General features: G+C 32.6%; 1 protein-coding gene across 1 annotated transcript; it reads left to right on the plus strand.

The window, feature by feature from the left end:
• Positions 1 to 250: 250 nt before the first annotated feature.
• Positions 251 to 13,826, plus strand: LOC132559174 (autophagy-related protein 9A-like; the record flags this gene model as incomplete). The annotated part of the gene is made up of 19 exons (XM_060223787.1): positions 251 to 298; positions 1,566 to 1,724; positions 2,647 to 2,755; positions 3,415 to 3,558; positions 4,782 to 4,917; positions 5,962 to 6,064; positions 6,833 to 6,932; positions 7,719 to 7,768; positions 8,294 to 8,378; positions 8,841 to 8,940; positions 9,385 to 9,425; positions 9,880 to 9,942; positions 10,172 to 10,246; positions 10,935 to 11,044; positions 11,262 to 11,302; positions 11,680 to 11,814; positions 12,351 to 12,530; positions 13,054 to 13,137; positions 13,760 to 13,826. Coding segments are annotated over exons 2-19 (1,744 nt in total), but the record flags the coding sequence as incomplete, so codon positions are not given.
• Between the last annotated feature and the right edge of the window lie 1,376 nt (positions 13,827 to 15,202).

The raw sequence follows: 15,202 nt of genomic DNA on the forward strand, positions 1-15,202 counted from the left end.
TACGGTATTACTCGTGTGTCGCCGTTAACATTCGGGAAATTCCGTCGTGTTCGTTTAATAACAAATTTGATCTTGGTGGCTATAACGCTTGTAAATACAACTGTTAATGTTCCTTAGCATTAAAGCATACGTAAGACCTATTTTCAGCAAGCAATTCCTATATTTTTGTTTTCATTTTGAGAAAGAAATTAAACTTTGGAAATCTGTTGAATAAGACGCATTTTTTCAATAAGTATGAAAATGTGAGAGACTTGCAGCTGATTCCAACCGTTACAATGTGATTTCTACTTCGTGAAAGGTAAACATGTGTTGTCCTTCAATATTTTCAAAGTATTGTATCGTCTGTTTGGTTTGCTCTCGCCAGCTGAGGGCATATCAAGAGGTCAGCTGAATATCCATTTTTGGGCATTACGTATAATACAATGATGGGGCAGTAATTCACTTTTTATTCAGCCTACATTTACGTTTTCAAGCAGGTAATTAGAAATTATCACTTCGCTGAGAGATCTCGATCTTTCTCTTTCTATTATAAAATTATATTACTGACGATGATTCATCGCCTGTTTTGTTTATCGCATTAACATGTGTTTCAGAATTGAGCCTATTGTATTGTAGTCGATATAATGATCGACCTAATTATTGATGGAATGAAAATATTGAAAGCAAGCATAGTCATTACATGCCGTATTTGAGTGAAATCATGTATTTTGAATAATTGTAACAATTTTATCTTTTTCATACGTAATTTGAATGTAAAGTATACAAGTTATACGTATACCTACATTTCGATTAATATGGTCACTTTGTGAGATCTCTGGTGTGGTATCTGACAGCACATTAGGATACCTGTGTGTCCTATAAGGGAACTGGATATCAGAGCAATGACAAGTTCTAGTTAAAGGATATCAAAGAAGGTCAGACAGGTATGCGTAATTATGGATATATATATTTAGGACCCTATTAGAGAGCACTATATACAGAGGTATAGGTAGAGATAGAGAAGATTCAGATATAAGATAAAATGGTACTGTCCTGCACTATTCATGTGGTGATTGTTCCTCTCTTATCCTTTCATACTCTTATGTGTACTCAATTGCTCACCAGTCTGTTTTTTTTTCTCCTCTTGTACAATATAAGTTATTGTTTATATAACGTCTGAATATTTTTTTATTCTTATGTATTTAATTGTTATACTAATGATCTATAAGGTTTGAAATGAATAAACAATAAAATATGATAGACTCAGGACAAGTTTCTGGAGATCCAGGTAGGTTCAGAGCTGAGGAGTTAAGGGAGTCACATCTGTCTTAGGAAGAAATAGGACAGCAGTGACCCATTTCAGGAAGGCAGTCTTAACTGAGAGTCAATGGGCTTGAGCTTGAGTACTTGTGATTGTAACCCCAGGAGTATTGAGGATAAGCACATGATGATATGCCAGTCTGTATGTTTGTGTTACACAATATATTTCTGTTAATGAATGACCAATATTCATGTACATTGTACTCTGAAATTTTGAGGGAATATATCAACCATATAATCTAACAGAATTAAATTTGAATTTTTAGGTTTTAATTCTACATAAGGATGTCTGAATGTGATCAGAATGGCAGAGTATGAGACGCAGTACCAGTCACTGGCTTCTTATGATGAAGAGGAAGAAACAGATGACAATGAAATTCCAGTCCATGACACCAACTTTATGATTCATGTGGTTCCTGAGAGCTGTAAGCATCCATATATCCGAAATTCACTTTCTAAAGCTTTGTAATTTATATTAGAAATAACATACCCATCAATTGGATAACTGGTTTTAGTTTAAAAGCTCTTGATTTGATATCACAATGTTTTCAGGTCAAAACATTTTAGATCTTGAGTTAGGACACATGATTTTGGTTGGATAGTTGATGAGATATGATTTGTTGGAAGTTTAAAAAAAAATCAGAAATTAATTTCTAGGTGACATACATAAGTACATGTAATCAGCTGAAAATATGTATTTTACATCTTTAAAGAAAACTTATAACATGTAAAATATCTTATCATTATGCCATTCATTAAGAATACAGAACAGGTAAACAAATATTTGTATACTTACTAATGAAATTACAAGGTAACTGAATGTTAGTTTGTCAAAACTTTAAATATCAAAAAATTTTTTTATGAAGAGATCACTAGTGGTTCTCCCTAACTGGACACCCGGGATAAAAAAGGGCCATTTTTTAGTTCAGGTTTAGAATGATTGGGAATACTTCATTGGACCAGGTCTAGAATGGACAGGTCTCCAGATAAGATAGTGTCCAGTTCATAGATGTATGTGTATTGTTAGGCCTCCCGTTATTGTATTAATTGCCAGATGGAAAATATCTTATGTAGAACACCTTACTGTTTTATATCAGCACAAATGACATGTCCTAGTACTGTACTCTCTATTCATTTGACCTTTGTACTTCTTAGGTAAGAACTTATTCTATAGTATTCAAAATATGAAATGTTAACTTCTGGTAGATTTTCCTGAAGGCATGTACAGTGTATGTAATAACAGAATGGATAAATTGCATTCAATCTACTTTTTTATTTTAACATAATTCAAAGTGTAATTCTTTTTAGAAGATGAGTTAATACATAATAAAATTTTTGAAATTGTAGCTCGTTGGAACCATATAGAGAATCTAGATGACTTTTTTGCACGGATATACAACTTCCATCAAAGAGGAGGTTATGTCTGTATGGTGGTGGAGGATATTCTACAACTCATGTACGTTACCAATATATCTGAGTGAAACACTTTTAAAAAGAAAATTCACTTAGCTGTAGTTATTTGAAATTATATTTATAGACATTGATAGATATACAGGTGGAACACTTGAAACTGAAAAAAGAAATCTTATTTGTTGATAAAGAAAGTCAAGGATAGTGATTTATCTATATATAAAAAATTACTCTATTTATCTGACAGTAAGTCTGGGCTGTCTAAACACTTCTATATAAGTAGTATTTTCAGTGTAATTATAAATAATTGCTGTATTTACTGTCATCAGTCCTGTAATAAGCCCTACCTGTGACACTGTCAGAGATCATGTTTTACTTCCTGAGTTTATTTTCCCTGATAAATATGTTGTGATCTGTGTAAATTGTAATACTTATTATTATATACCATTAATAAGTATTTCTAAGGAAACTTGTAGATTACCATTATTGGTTTCACTCTTAAACAAACAGGACAGAAATAAAATATGGGCTATTATATGATATTAAGGGCAAATTGAATTAAACAGTGGGTGAATATTAACTGTTTTATGAGAAGTTGTAAAAGACCCTGAGCCATTATGTAAATGATTTGTTTCCCTGTGTACAGCTGTTTTGGTTTTAATGACATTATGAAAAGATTTACCTTGTGTTCTTTACAATTTGCAGACAATTTGTGTTTGTGGTATGGTTCTCAACCTTTCTAGCGTCATGTGTCCGATATGACATCTTGTTTGCCAATCAACCCAACATGACAAATCACAAGGTCACTATTCCAGAGGCCATCCGACCATTTGACCAGTGTCTTGGCCAGTAAGTATAATCAATATCACCTGGTTACTTTGTTACAGATGGAAATATATAAACGCATCATTGTATAATATGTATGTATATGTGATGTATCTCTCAAACCAAGTAGTGGCATTTCTTCAAAATAGAAAAATGAAAATACAAATTAGAAGAGAATTTGATTCAGGAACAGGTTAAGTGATTTTACAGTAAAACCATGGATAAGTGAAATTTAATGAGACCAAATGAAATATTCGATTTATCTAATGATTCGACTTAGCTGTGTTTCTATGAAAGAAGACTTGTGCAATGGAGATTGACAATATTTTCATCATTTGTTTACTGGATATGTGTCTCATAGAACGACAACCAGAGTAATAAATAGATAAAAGCATTTTAATTTTTTTTAAATGATTTTCATTATCTTTCATGTAAATAAATAGTAATAAGTACGAATATAGAAAAAAAATGTAACATGAAATATTTGTCATTGCAGTACCAATTGTCATACACATAAATTTGTGAATATCATACCTAAAGTTTTGTACTTACACTTAATTTATATCCATAAGAGTAGCAATTCCTGTTAACAACATTTTGAAATAAAACTCAATAATTACATCCTCATGAACATTCTACATTGATGTAACATCAATAGCACTGAGATTAGTTACAAGATTTCCATTGATAAGTAAGAGTGCTTTTCTTTGGTAGATTTCAATGTATCTTTCAAATCAATCTGATTGTTCTTAATGATCTCAAGAGTTGGTCATATTACTTGAAAAGTTGTATCAAAAATGCATTAAGAATATGTAATATTTGTTAATTTGATTATTATTGTATGTCTTTTAATTTAACTTTATATTTTATAATCAAAAGAACATCAATAGTGATGACAAAATTTTCTGCCAGAATTGGTTTAAGGATTACACATCTATGTGGATTTATGTATTAATATATTTCAGAATTTTCAGATCAGTGTTTAATTAAGGTGGTCGAGTGGTGCAGTGGTAACACACTTGCCTTTCACCTCGCCATTTGGGGTTTGATTCCTGGAATGGATGTGAAAAGGTATAGGGTTACCTGCCCAAACATGTGGGTTTTCTCCAGGTATTCCGATTTCTTCCCGTGGTAAGACCCCTTGCACGCTTCCACCCAGGTCAACAGGAGTGATTGATATAAGTTTGAAAAACCTGTTTTGTAATTGTTGTGAAATAAATAAAATTTTATTTATTTAAATATTTCAGATTTGACTTTGGTATAGTGCTGTCTCTCCTGGTTGCCCTTGTGTTTTGGATTTTCCGTCTTATCAAGGTCATCTACAACATTATCAAATACACAGAGATTCGCTCTTTTTACATTCATGCCCTCAATATCTCTGCAGTAAGTACTTGTTTCTCATCCATCTTTCAATATATCTTCCGATCAGTTATTAAATTTTTTCACATTCGTCTCTCACTGTATCTACACTAAGTACTCGTTTTATGTCTTTGCGGTATATTTTCTAAAATCTGTATTCACTCCGAGAATGATTCTTTTACATCAAGATTATTTAAAAAGTACAAAGAGATCCATTCATTTTTACCTCTTCTGTAAATATTAATTTGCTTAAATAAATAGTACATTTTACATTGATTCATAGAAATCAGTCATAATGGGATCATTGTGATTGATTTCTATAAATTAATGCTGTAACATTTCTGTCAATCACTCTGCATACCTTTGAATATCCAGACAAGGGGTCCAGAATCCACCATTGAAGACATTTTGGTCTTTGCTCTACACCCTCTTACTTAATTTAGTACAGCTTACAATGATATTTGCTCACCCCTTTTTCATTACCTTTTCAGTAGGTATACTGTTGTTGGCTCATTTTACTTCTGTGCGTTATTACATACTCATTTTAATCCAATATCTCTTCAGTCATATGAGAATATGGTGTTCAACTCTATTAATATCTCTGCAGTAATGTAAGGACATGGTGTTTAACTCTACTTATTGTCTGCAATAAGTACATGGTGTTCAACTCCACTTATTGTCTGCAATAAGTACTTTAATACCTCTGCAGTAAATACTCTGTTTTCAACTCCATTCATATCTCCTCATTAATATAAGGACAATGGGTGTTCAACCTTGTGGTAAAAACTCAGTGTTAAACTCAGTTAATATCTCTTCAGTAATATAAGAACATGGCGGTCAACTTCATTAATTCTCTGCAGTAAGCACAAGAGGATCAACTTCATTAATTTTCTGCAGTAAGCACAAGAGGATGAACTTTATTAATTCTCTGCAGTAAGCACAAGGGGATCAATTTCACCAAGACTCTGATGAAATATGCTTATACTCACTCTTTACATGTCCTTAATATCGCTACAATTAATACATAGTGTGAACTACTTTTAATCCAAAGCTACATTGCTCTTACAGGCTGAACTACCCAACATGACTTGGCATGAAGTACAACGATGTCTGCTAGAGGTTCAAAAGGAACAGCAGATGTGTATACACAAACAGGAACTCACAGAATTAGGTAAACTAAAGCAATGTTCCATGTACACAGTATGTAGAAAGGTTTTAGTATATCACAACCAGTTAAAAAATTTGTGTGTGACGCTTTGTTGTCCAAAGTTTAGAGTCCAGAAAACTTGCAATCCAGATGATTTTAGTCTAGAATGAAGGTGTTTGAACTATCAAATTATACTACTGTATATATTAACCTAAAAAAAGTTTCACATGTACTTATAATGTCTCCCAGTTATACAAGAAATGCAAAATACTTGTTATTGATTTTTAATGATACCCAAAAAGAAATTCAGTCATGTTTGCAAATTGTATTTTATGAGACGTAGGAAGGATTGAATACATGGTTTTGTATTGTTGTCATATTAGGTCATATTATACTATGTTTGAACTTCTCGCTTTCTTGTTTAGCATGCCTCCTTTCTTAGTCACTTTAGATATGTAAACTAAAATGTAATTGATTCCTACATGTACCATATTTAGCAGGTAATAAGTTCACAGAGGCATATATTGTCTTTAGGGCTGAGGGGTGAGGGGCGAGGGGAGAAGGAGGGGGCTGTCTGTCTGTCCCATGATTTGGTTCATTTTGGTTTATATTTACCCCTTAGTATCATATCATCAAAATCATGACCCTGTCATACCAAGGTGATCAAATTAGTTAAAGGGTCAGAGGTCGCATTATGCATCAGAACTTGGGCATTTCTATCTTACAGACATTTTCATTAGTTTATGGAAATACTACTCAGCAAATATATATATATGTGTGTGTGTTTTTCAGATCTATACCACAGAATTCTCCGATTTAAAAACTACATGATTGCCATGGTGAACAAATCGTTACTCCCGGTGAAATTTAAGGTGCCTTTAGTTGGAGACTAGTAAGTACTGGTTATTATCTCTTTGCTTCTAGAAATGGACATATTTAAACATGACAATTCAGATATGATAGAAGATGTAACTTTGTTCTGATCAATTTTAACATATGAAATTAGAAAATGTCTGTCTCCATCACATCAGAGTATTTAAATGGTTTTGAAGTCTAAAGTAAACAAAAAGGGTACAGATTTTAACTGCCTCAGTCATCTCATGCTTGGGTTTACTCTGTGCTTGCTGAAACAGAAAATTGTCAATGTAATAAGCTGTATTTATAGATCTCTGATAATTGTCTATACATTAAGTAATTTTCTGTCAATCTGTCCTCTCGTTTCATGAGGTTTTCGCAAGCACAAGTGTAGAAATTGAAAAAAAAATGTGATTATATTCAAGAATTGCTGATATCGTGACAGTTCCATTAATGTGTATAATATATTATATATAGTACAGTATTTTGTCTATAAACCCTACCTGAGTATAAGCTGCAGGGATGTTTTTAAGCATTTTTTCCCCCGATTTGGTCCATATAAAAGACTAACCAGAGTATAAGCCGCACCCTTTCTAACGTTGTGTTACCATTTATGTTGACCAAATTTTGTTTATGTAACAGACAACAGAAGGCAATTTATCAAGATCATCAGTGAATAAACATTGATGTATATCGGAAGTACAAGCAGGCACCTATTTGACACACACCACTATCAATACAATTTTATTTTCATACCTCGCTATTTATTTCAACAATTATTTAAGACCCTTCCACGTGTAAATGATGTATTTTCTTTTTTCAGTGCGTTTCTCAGTACAGGATTGAAATATAATTTAGAGTTAATACTGTTTTGTAAGTATCAAACAGCCATGTATTTAGTACATCATGTTCTCTCAAGTCAATTATTCTAAAGAAATTCACTATTATTCAGTCTGGCACACAGTTTTTCTTTACAAGGAGTTGAAAAAAGAAATTATCTTTCATAACAGGAATGGAGAAAGGTTAAGTCTCACTTCTGTAATACAAATTTGCTGATGCTATTTACCTGAAAAAAAAGAACAAAAATGGGTGGTCGGGTGGTGCAGTGATAACACACTCGCCTTTTACCTACCAGTAATGTCTGGGATTTCGATTCCAAGAACAGTCGGTATTGTGGTTTACTCCCAAAGTAAAACCACTAGTGTGCTTCCATCCACCAACAAGAATGACTGAAAAAACTCTTGTTTCACAATTTTTGTAAAATAAATAAATTTCAAATTAATTAATAACAAATGTATGCATGCAAGTTACTTAAATTAATGAAAATTATCCCACACTTATTTCCTGATTTGTGATGCTACATTTAAACACACTTCTATTGTTCATTGTTAATTTCAGGGGGACCATGGTCACCTTTTGAAAATAATTGGAAATTAAAAGAAGATTTTCGACAAGCTCACCGCAGGAAAGATTTAGCGGAAATGTAAGTATTTCCAGAGTACTGACCATGACCTGGTCCTTTTCACTCAGATACAGAAAAAAAATCAGTATACTAGTAACATAGGTATTTATCTGATATTAAGAAGGTTGTACATGAAAAAGAAATTCTCGTAGTTTAAAAAAGAAGTGTATACATTTGTTTATAATGTCAAATTCAGAGCTTTTTTTGGGGGGGGGAGCTAAGTGGGGCCAAATTTTGGCCCCATTCCCAATTGCATATATTTAAAACTTATGTGAACTTAAATTCACAAGATATATAATTTACTCATTCTTCTCAATGAAAACACCATTTTTTTCAATTAAGTAGAAAAACCTTTTGTATGAATCAAGCAATTTAGGCAGTATAAACATAGATTAAATATATATGTAAAATTAATTTCCTTTTTAAAATTTGTTTTGCGTAAGACACCAGTATTTCAGTAACAGCTGTTTTCTCTTGTTACAGGTTATCTAAAAGAATTCTGTGGATAGGTATAGCAAATCTAGTTCTTAGCCCTCTCATCTTCCTTTGGCAAATACTCTACTCCTTCTTCAGATATGCAGAGGTAAGTTTATGAACAAATCTCTCCCAAGACTTTGTATAGAAAGTTTTTGGGATTGAAATATTTGACTATTTTCTTTATAATATGTGTGTTCCTTTAAAAAATAGGATCAAACCCAGTAATATAACCAATGATTATAATTCCTTATGTCATGCCAGGTTTTATTGATACTTGAATGAACCTTTGATGTTGTGAAACATTGGTATATAACTACCAAAACTATTGAAATATGACAGATTCCAAGTAACTATGTGCTGAAGTTGTTTTCTCCTTAGCATCAGCATCTAAAACTTCAAAGATTTTTGGATAAGCTTTTTAAAGCCCAAAGTCCATAAGTTGATACCCCACACCTCTTCTACATGGTATATACATTTACTAGAAGTGACCTTGATGATCGCTTGTTTTAAGTTGTCAATGCTTTAAATTTCTGGCACTATTACTTTCCAGCTGATAAAAAGACAGCCAGGCATACTAGGAGCTAGACGATGGTAAGTGTTACTGTTAAGTAAAAGCCTCAATACTTAAATATAAAGTTGACTGTAACAGAGTTCAGAGATTTTTATGTTTAAGTATCATCACCATACATAACTTATAGTCCAGAAAGAGGGATTTCAAAATTATCTGAATATTTCTTAAGCTATTTGGTATTCAAGCACATAACCTTTCACAAAATCATGATAGCCTGTGAAAGATATAAAGCATTTATCATTTAAGTCTTTTAAGCTGGATGCCAGTTGAGCACAACTCTGAATTTGGCTTTAGAAATATGCCATTTTTAGTTATATTAGATTTGTAACAAATATGATATATCCAAGGAAGGCAGCATGTTCAATTTCCTTTTAATGATTTCATGTGTTTCTTGTGATTTTTAAATACTGATGACAGTAGCTGGGGTTTGTCCTACCTCATTACATTACAAGGGTTATAATTTGCTATTTTCAGGTCTAACTATTCCCGGTTGTATTTAAGACATTTTAATGAGCTGGACCACGAATACAACGCAAGGTCAGTACAACAGTCACTTGGTGATCAATAATCATGTGATTTTTTGTCAGGATAACATACACTGTTATGTCATAACTTCTGCAATAAAAACTGAGTCGGTCCAGGTTTAAAATTGTTTGTGAAATAATGTAACAATATTACAGGAATGACAGTTAGCTTGTCTGAATATTTTTTAATGATTGCAGTGAAAATGTTTGAATTGAGTTAAAAACCTTTAATCATATTTCAGGTTAAACAGAGGATACCCAGCTGCAAATATGTACATGAATATCTTTACTTCTCGAATAACCATTATCATGGCCAAGTAAGTTTTGTTTAGTGTACAGGTAAACAAGTTTCATTTTTATTTAATTTTTTTACCACAGTTTATTGCATCAATCTGGTTTTCAATGTTTCTGTTTTTGTTATGCTTGATATACACACTTGAATGATATTCATCCATGAACTTTTCTATAATGTTGTTAATCTTGCACTATTAAATTTATGTAGTGAGTTCAATTATGTGATTCTTCCCCAATCTCTAACAAGTTAAATAAATCCCATTATGCATTGGCACATGTGTAATTTTCTATTTATCATATATAGCCTTTATTTCTGAGAAAAATAAGTGAAAACTCTCAAATTAGTTTTCAGGTTAGACTGATTTATGTCAACTCCAATAGGTTTCTTGAGTACAAAAACAGTCATGTGATGCCGTCAAGACTTGACCTATTTATGGTGTCACAATAGTGTTATAATACATGTGTCTTACGATGACATGGCCATGTAACATGACACAATAGGCCAGTTATGAGATAAAGAAAGTTATATAATAGTGGTAAATGATGTAGCAAAGAAAAAAAACATTTTCTGCAGAAGATTGATAATGGATTCACTCTCTGATGCTTTGTTTACATCCTGCTTGTGTTTGATTATTGTTAAATGTGTAATCATGATATATGTTTGTCAGATAAAAACTTGTGTTTTAAAGGTGATTCTGAATTGTATTACAGAAATGTTGCCTTCTTTGCTGGCTCCATACTGGCTGTACTGGTTGTCCTGTCTGTGTATGATGAAGATGTCCTTAGCGTAGAACATGTCCTCACTACCATCTCACTAGCAGGTAAGAATACAAGCATCTTGTACCATCTTGTACAGTAAAATGCGTAATGACCAACTCTGAATTGAAATATAAAAAAAAAAAATTTTTTTCTTCTTAGTAAAAGGATAATAATGTAGTAAGAATTATAAAAAGTTTTTGTGTCCCGGCTATTTTATTAATTGTTAAATCCATTACAGATGATTACCAATTTCAAATTCTGTTGAAATCTGTTTTACAGGCCTGGTTGTGACAGCATGTCGGGTCCTTATCCCAGATGAGGTAGGTACCACTGGGAAAATAATAGTATCTTATTCACAGGTGAAGTTTGTCATGATAACTCTTAGGCTAGAACTTCCTATGAGGACCATACTGACTTTTAAATGTTAGGGATCAAACCAATGAGCTCAGCTTTACTAATTCTATGTTCTGATGATTGAGCTAAAGATATGTAAGGAGTTGGTGAGCTGAAAAGAAGTTCTCCCCTGCTGAAGCGGTAGGCAGTTCTTGACCTAAAGAGAAGTTCTCTCTAGCTGAAGCTGTAGGTAGTTCTTGAGCTAAAGAGTTCTCTCTAGCTGAAACAGTTCTTGACCTAAAGTCCAGTCCAGTAGTGATATTTCTCAAACATATTCTACATAGTAACAATGATTTCTCCCTAGCACATGGTGTACTGTCCTGAGGTACTGATGAGGAACATATTGTCCCACATACACTACATCCCAGACTACTGGAAAGGCAACGCTCACACCTACAAAGTCCGGGATGAATTTGCAATCCTTTTCCAGTACAAACTTGTAAGTAGTATATTTCTGTTCCTTGTCTTTGTTGCTGATTACATTTCTTCTCTTTTTTGTAAATTGTAGGGTTTTTTGGAAAATTTTATATTACACTGAAATATCACTTGTTGGTGAATGTATGTATGATGAAGAAGTTTTCTAAAATATACATGTGCGAGTTTTTGGGTGTGTTAGATACATATTTTAGGGTAGAGATGTAATGTTATATGTTTTCTTACACCATAAAATGATAACGAAATGTTGCCACACCTGTATGCTGAAGATTAAATTATTCTTTCACAATTCAGACAAGGACAACAGACTTCATAGTAGACAAAGATTTTAAACAATGCTGACTCTGAATATCGTGAAGTATACCTAAAATTAATTGCCAATTTGTGTGAGATTTATAAAAAATAATCCCACATTTTTTTTATATTATCTCTCAAGATACTCTTTAAAAAATACAAAAAAAAAAACAATTCTACAAATTTCATACATAATTTTATGGAATGTGTTTCAAGATCCTATATATGTTGCTTACATTATAACAGTCCTATCTACTAGAGGAGCTGCTTAGTCCTCTCGTCACACCTTTCATCTTGTGTCTGTGTCTCAGACACAAGGCGCTGGAGATCGTGGACTTCTTCCGAAATTTTACTGTCACAGTAGTGGGAGTTGGAGATGTTTGTTCTTTTGCTCAGATGGATGTTAGAAAACATGGCCATCCAGAGGTGAGAGGTCACTCAGCTACTGGGAGTTACATTGATTATTTTGGTATACTGACTTTGAGGATTGTGGTCCATTCCTGCCTGTACGGAGTTATGTCCCTTTGGTGATTTTGGATACCCAATTTTGGCCAAACTTAAGCATGTAGTAAAGCTATAGAAGAAGTAGAGAGTCACCATTCATTTTCAATTCTTTGTGAGAGATCAATAGATAGTATAGGTTTTCATAACTGTAGACACTTGATGAAACTTATTTAGAATTGTGATGCACAGATAAATATATATATCAACCAGCTGATTTTACGAAAGTAATTTCATTGATACTGTTAACACATGAAAAATATCTGTTTTAGTTTGATTGATATTGAAAACATATTAGTGGTCCTCACTTAAAAAAACATTACATGGAGAGATAAAATGGACTTTAAATTTATCGTTTATTCATAGACAAAGTCTTTCAATGTTCTATAATAATAAATAGCACTTACAGTTGTCTATAATGCTTTTAGAACTGGTTTATTTTATATAGTGGGCCCACAAAGTAGATACAGAGGCAAACCAGTACAACCAGGCAGAAGATGGCAAGACAGAATTATCCCTAATGCACTTCCATGTAAGTATACATTGTATATTCAGTATCACAGGGTTGATTTCTGGTGTCTGGCCTAGTTGTAACTAGTTAACAGGTGATTTGGTGTTATTCCATCGTTAGCAACGGTGTCCTTACATTAGTGTCAATGTATACTCGTAATAATGAATTGTTTTCTGAGGATTCAGTGTTGCTGGGTATTTCATTATTATCCTTAATGACCTTGAATAAATTGAAATTAAATGCTCCATGATTATTACCAACAATAGTAATACAACACAGAAAATGTCATGCAAACCCATGCATGTTTGCTGTTCCAGTTTAAGAAAAGCTCTTCCATAGCATTTCTGTAGCATTTCCTTAGCACTTGTGTTTTTCGGTTTCAGCTTTATTTAGTTTGAATTGTTTTGTCCAAGTGCAGTTGAGTTTATTTGTCTATTATTGTTAATCCATGATTTAAGTAGACCATGAGATGGGAATTATGTCCGAGTGGAAAAGTACTGTAAAATAAGTGATACATTGCCTATATACTTAAAAGGGCTATTCTTAAATTGTATGCGTGTAGGACTTAAATCAAATTTGTCATCGATATCTGATTTAGGTGAGGTAAAAGGTATTCATTATTCTTGGTATGTTTTTATCACAGCTAACAAACCCTGAATGGAAACCCCCAAACACAGGTGGAACTTTTATACAGACAGTCCGAGAGGAAGGTGAGTCTACTTTGTCATTGTTGAAATTGTAGTGTCAGTCCATCATATATTGGATTGAATTCTACAATTTGAAAATTTAATCAAATACATCTTGATGCCACTTATTCAGAAGATTTTTTTTATGGATTTTGTGAGTTAGTTGTTAATTTAGAAAAGAAAACCATTGCTATTTTTGGGGAAAAATTTGAAATCTACAAACTTTTCTGACTTGAAGTAGTACTTGATCCCTCTGAATCACAGTGATCTATCACACAGATATTACTGTATCAAAATTTTACATAGTGATTTTTTTCACAGGGATATCAAATAGCATGTGATACATAAATATACTTAGGTAATGTCAATTTTGATATATAGATTATGCATTTTATATTATAGTATAGGATTATCAACATCCAAAACAGTTCTTATATATATAAATTATGCATTTCTTGGATGTTACAAATCCTGTATTTACCTGTAATATGTTTATTATATACTAAGGATCTCTCCTGAATACATTGTGGTATCCATCCAGGAACTAGGCACAATCTGAGACTTTAAGGGAGTTTTTTATGCATTCTAGAGCATATACTTGCCACTTTGTCCTTCCATCAGTCTGTCTGTCTGTCATAATTTTTTCCAGATCATATCACAACAACTATAAGAGATATCAGCATGAAACTTCGTAGTAGATAGGTCTCAATAAGGAGAAGTTTATTGTACAAGAATCATAACTCCCTTTTGCATACTTAGCCCTTTGGAATTAGCGTTTGTTCTTTGAACATCCATTAGGTCTACCAATTCTCTTGTTCTTTATATCCGACGTTTCCTGTACAGACAGTCTATTAAGTAGATATTGAGTGACTTTATTATCTATAATCAATAATGATTGACTATTGATTTCAGTCTCACTCTCCAGATTGTTAAGAGGTGAAGCTCTCATTATGGTATGGACAAAATCTGATTAAGTTGATTTAACTCTCCAGTCAAATATGTCAAGAGGTGAAGCTCTCATTATGGTATGAAGTAATGAGATAAAAGTTTCTGATATAATTTTTGCTTATTGCTATCAAAATGTAAAAACAAATTATATATAGAACTGGTATTAGTAGACAACAGCATAGTATGTGTTTATGTTTAAATTATGTATGTCTAGACCATAATTTTTCAGATGATTTACAAATCTGCTTTTAAGTAATATTGCTTGAATGGAACATGTATCAGTTGATAAAATAATTGCATTTATATGTGAACAATCTGTAATCTGAAGTTCAAAAGTCTTGGGGAGGGGGAAACAATAGTTTGACTAAAGTTGACCAGAATTGACTGAAGCAGTCTTCAATTATCGGTGCTAAAAAAAGTTATTCTTAGAAACTGTTATAATGAAAAATTGA

This window comes from Ylistrum balloti, unplaced genomic scaffold (genome assembly GCF_031769215.1).
Source record: "Ylistrum balloti isolate Yb309-2 unplaced genomic scaffold, AGI_CSIRO_Ybal_v1 Utg370870, whole genome shotgun sequence".
In the NCBI taxonomy this organism is placed as follows: Eukaryota; Metazoa; Mollusca; class Bivalvia; order Pectinida; family Pectinidae; genus Ylistrum; species Ylistrum balloti.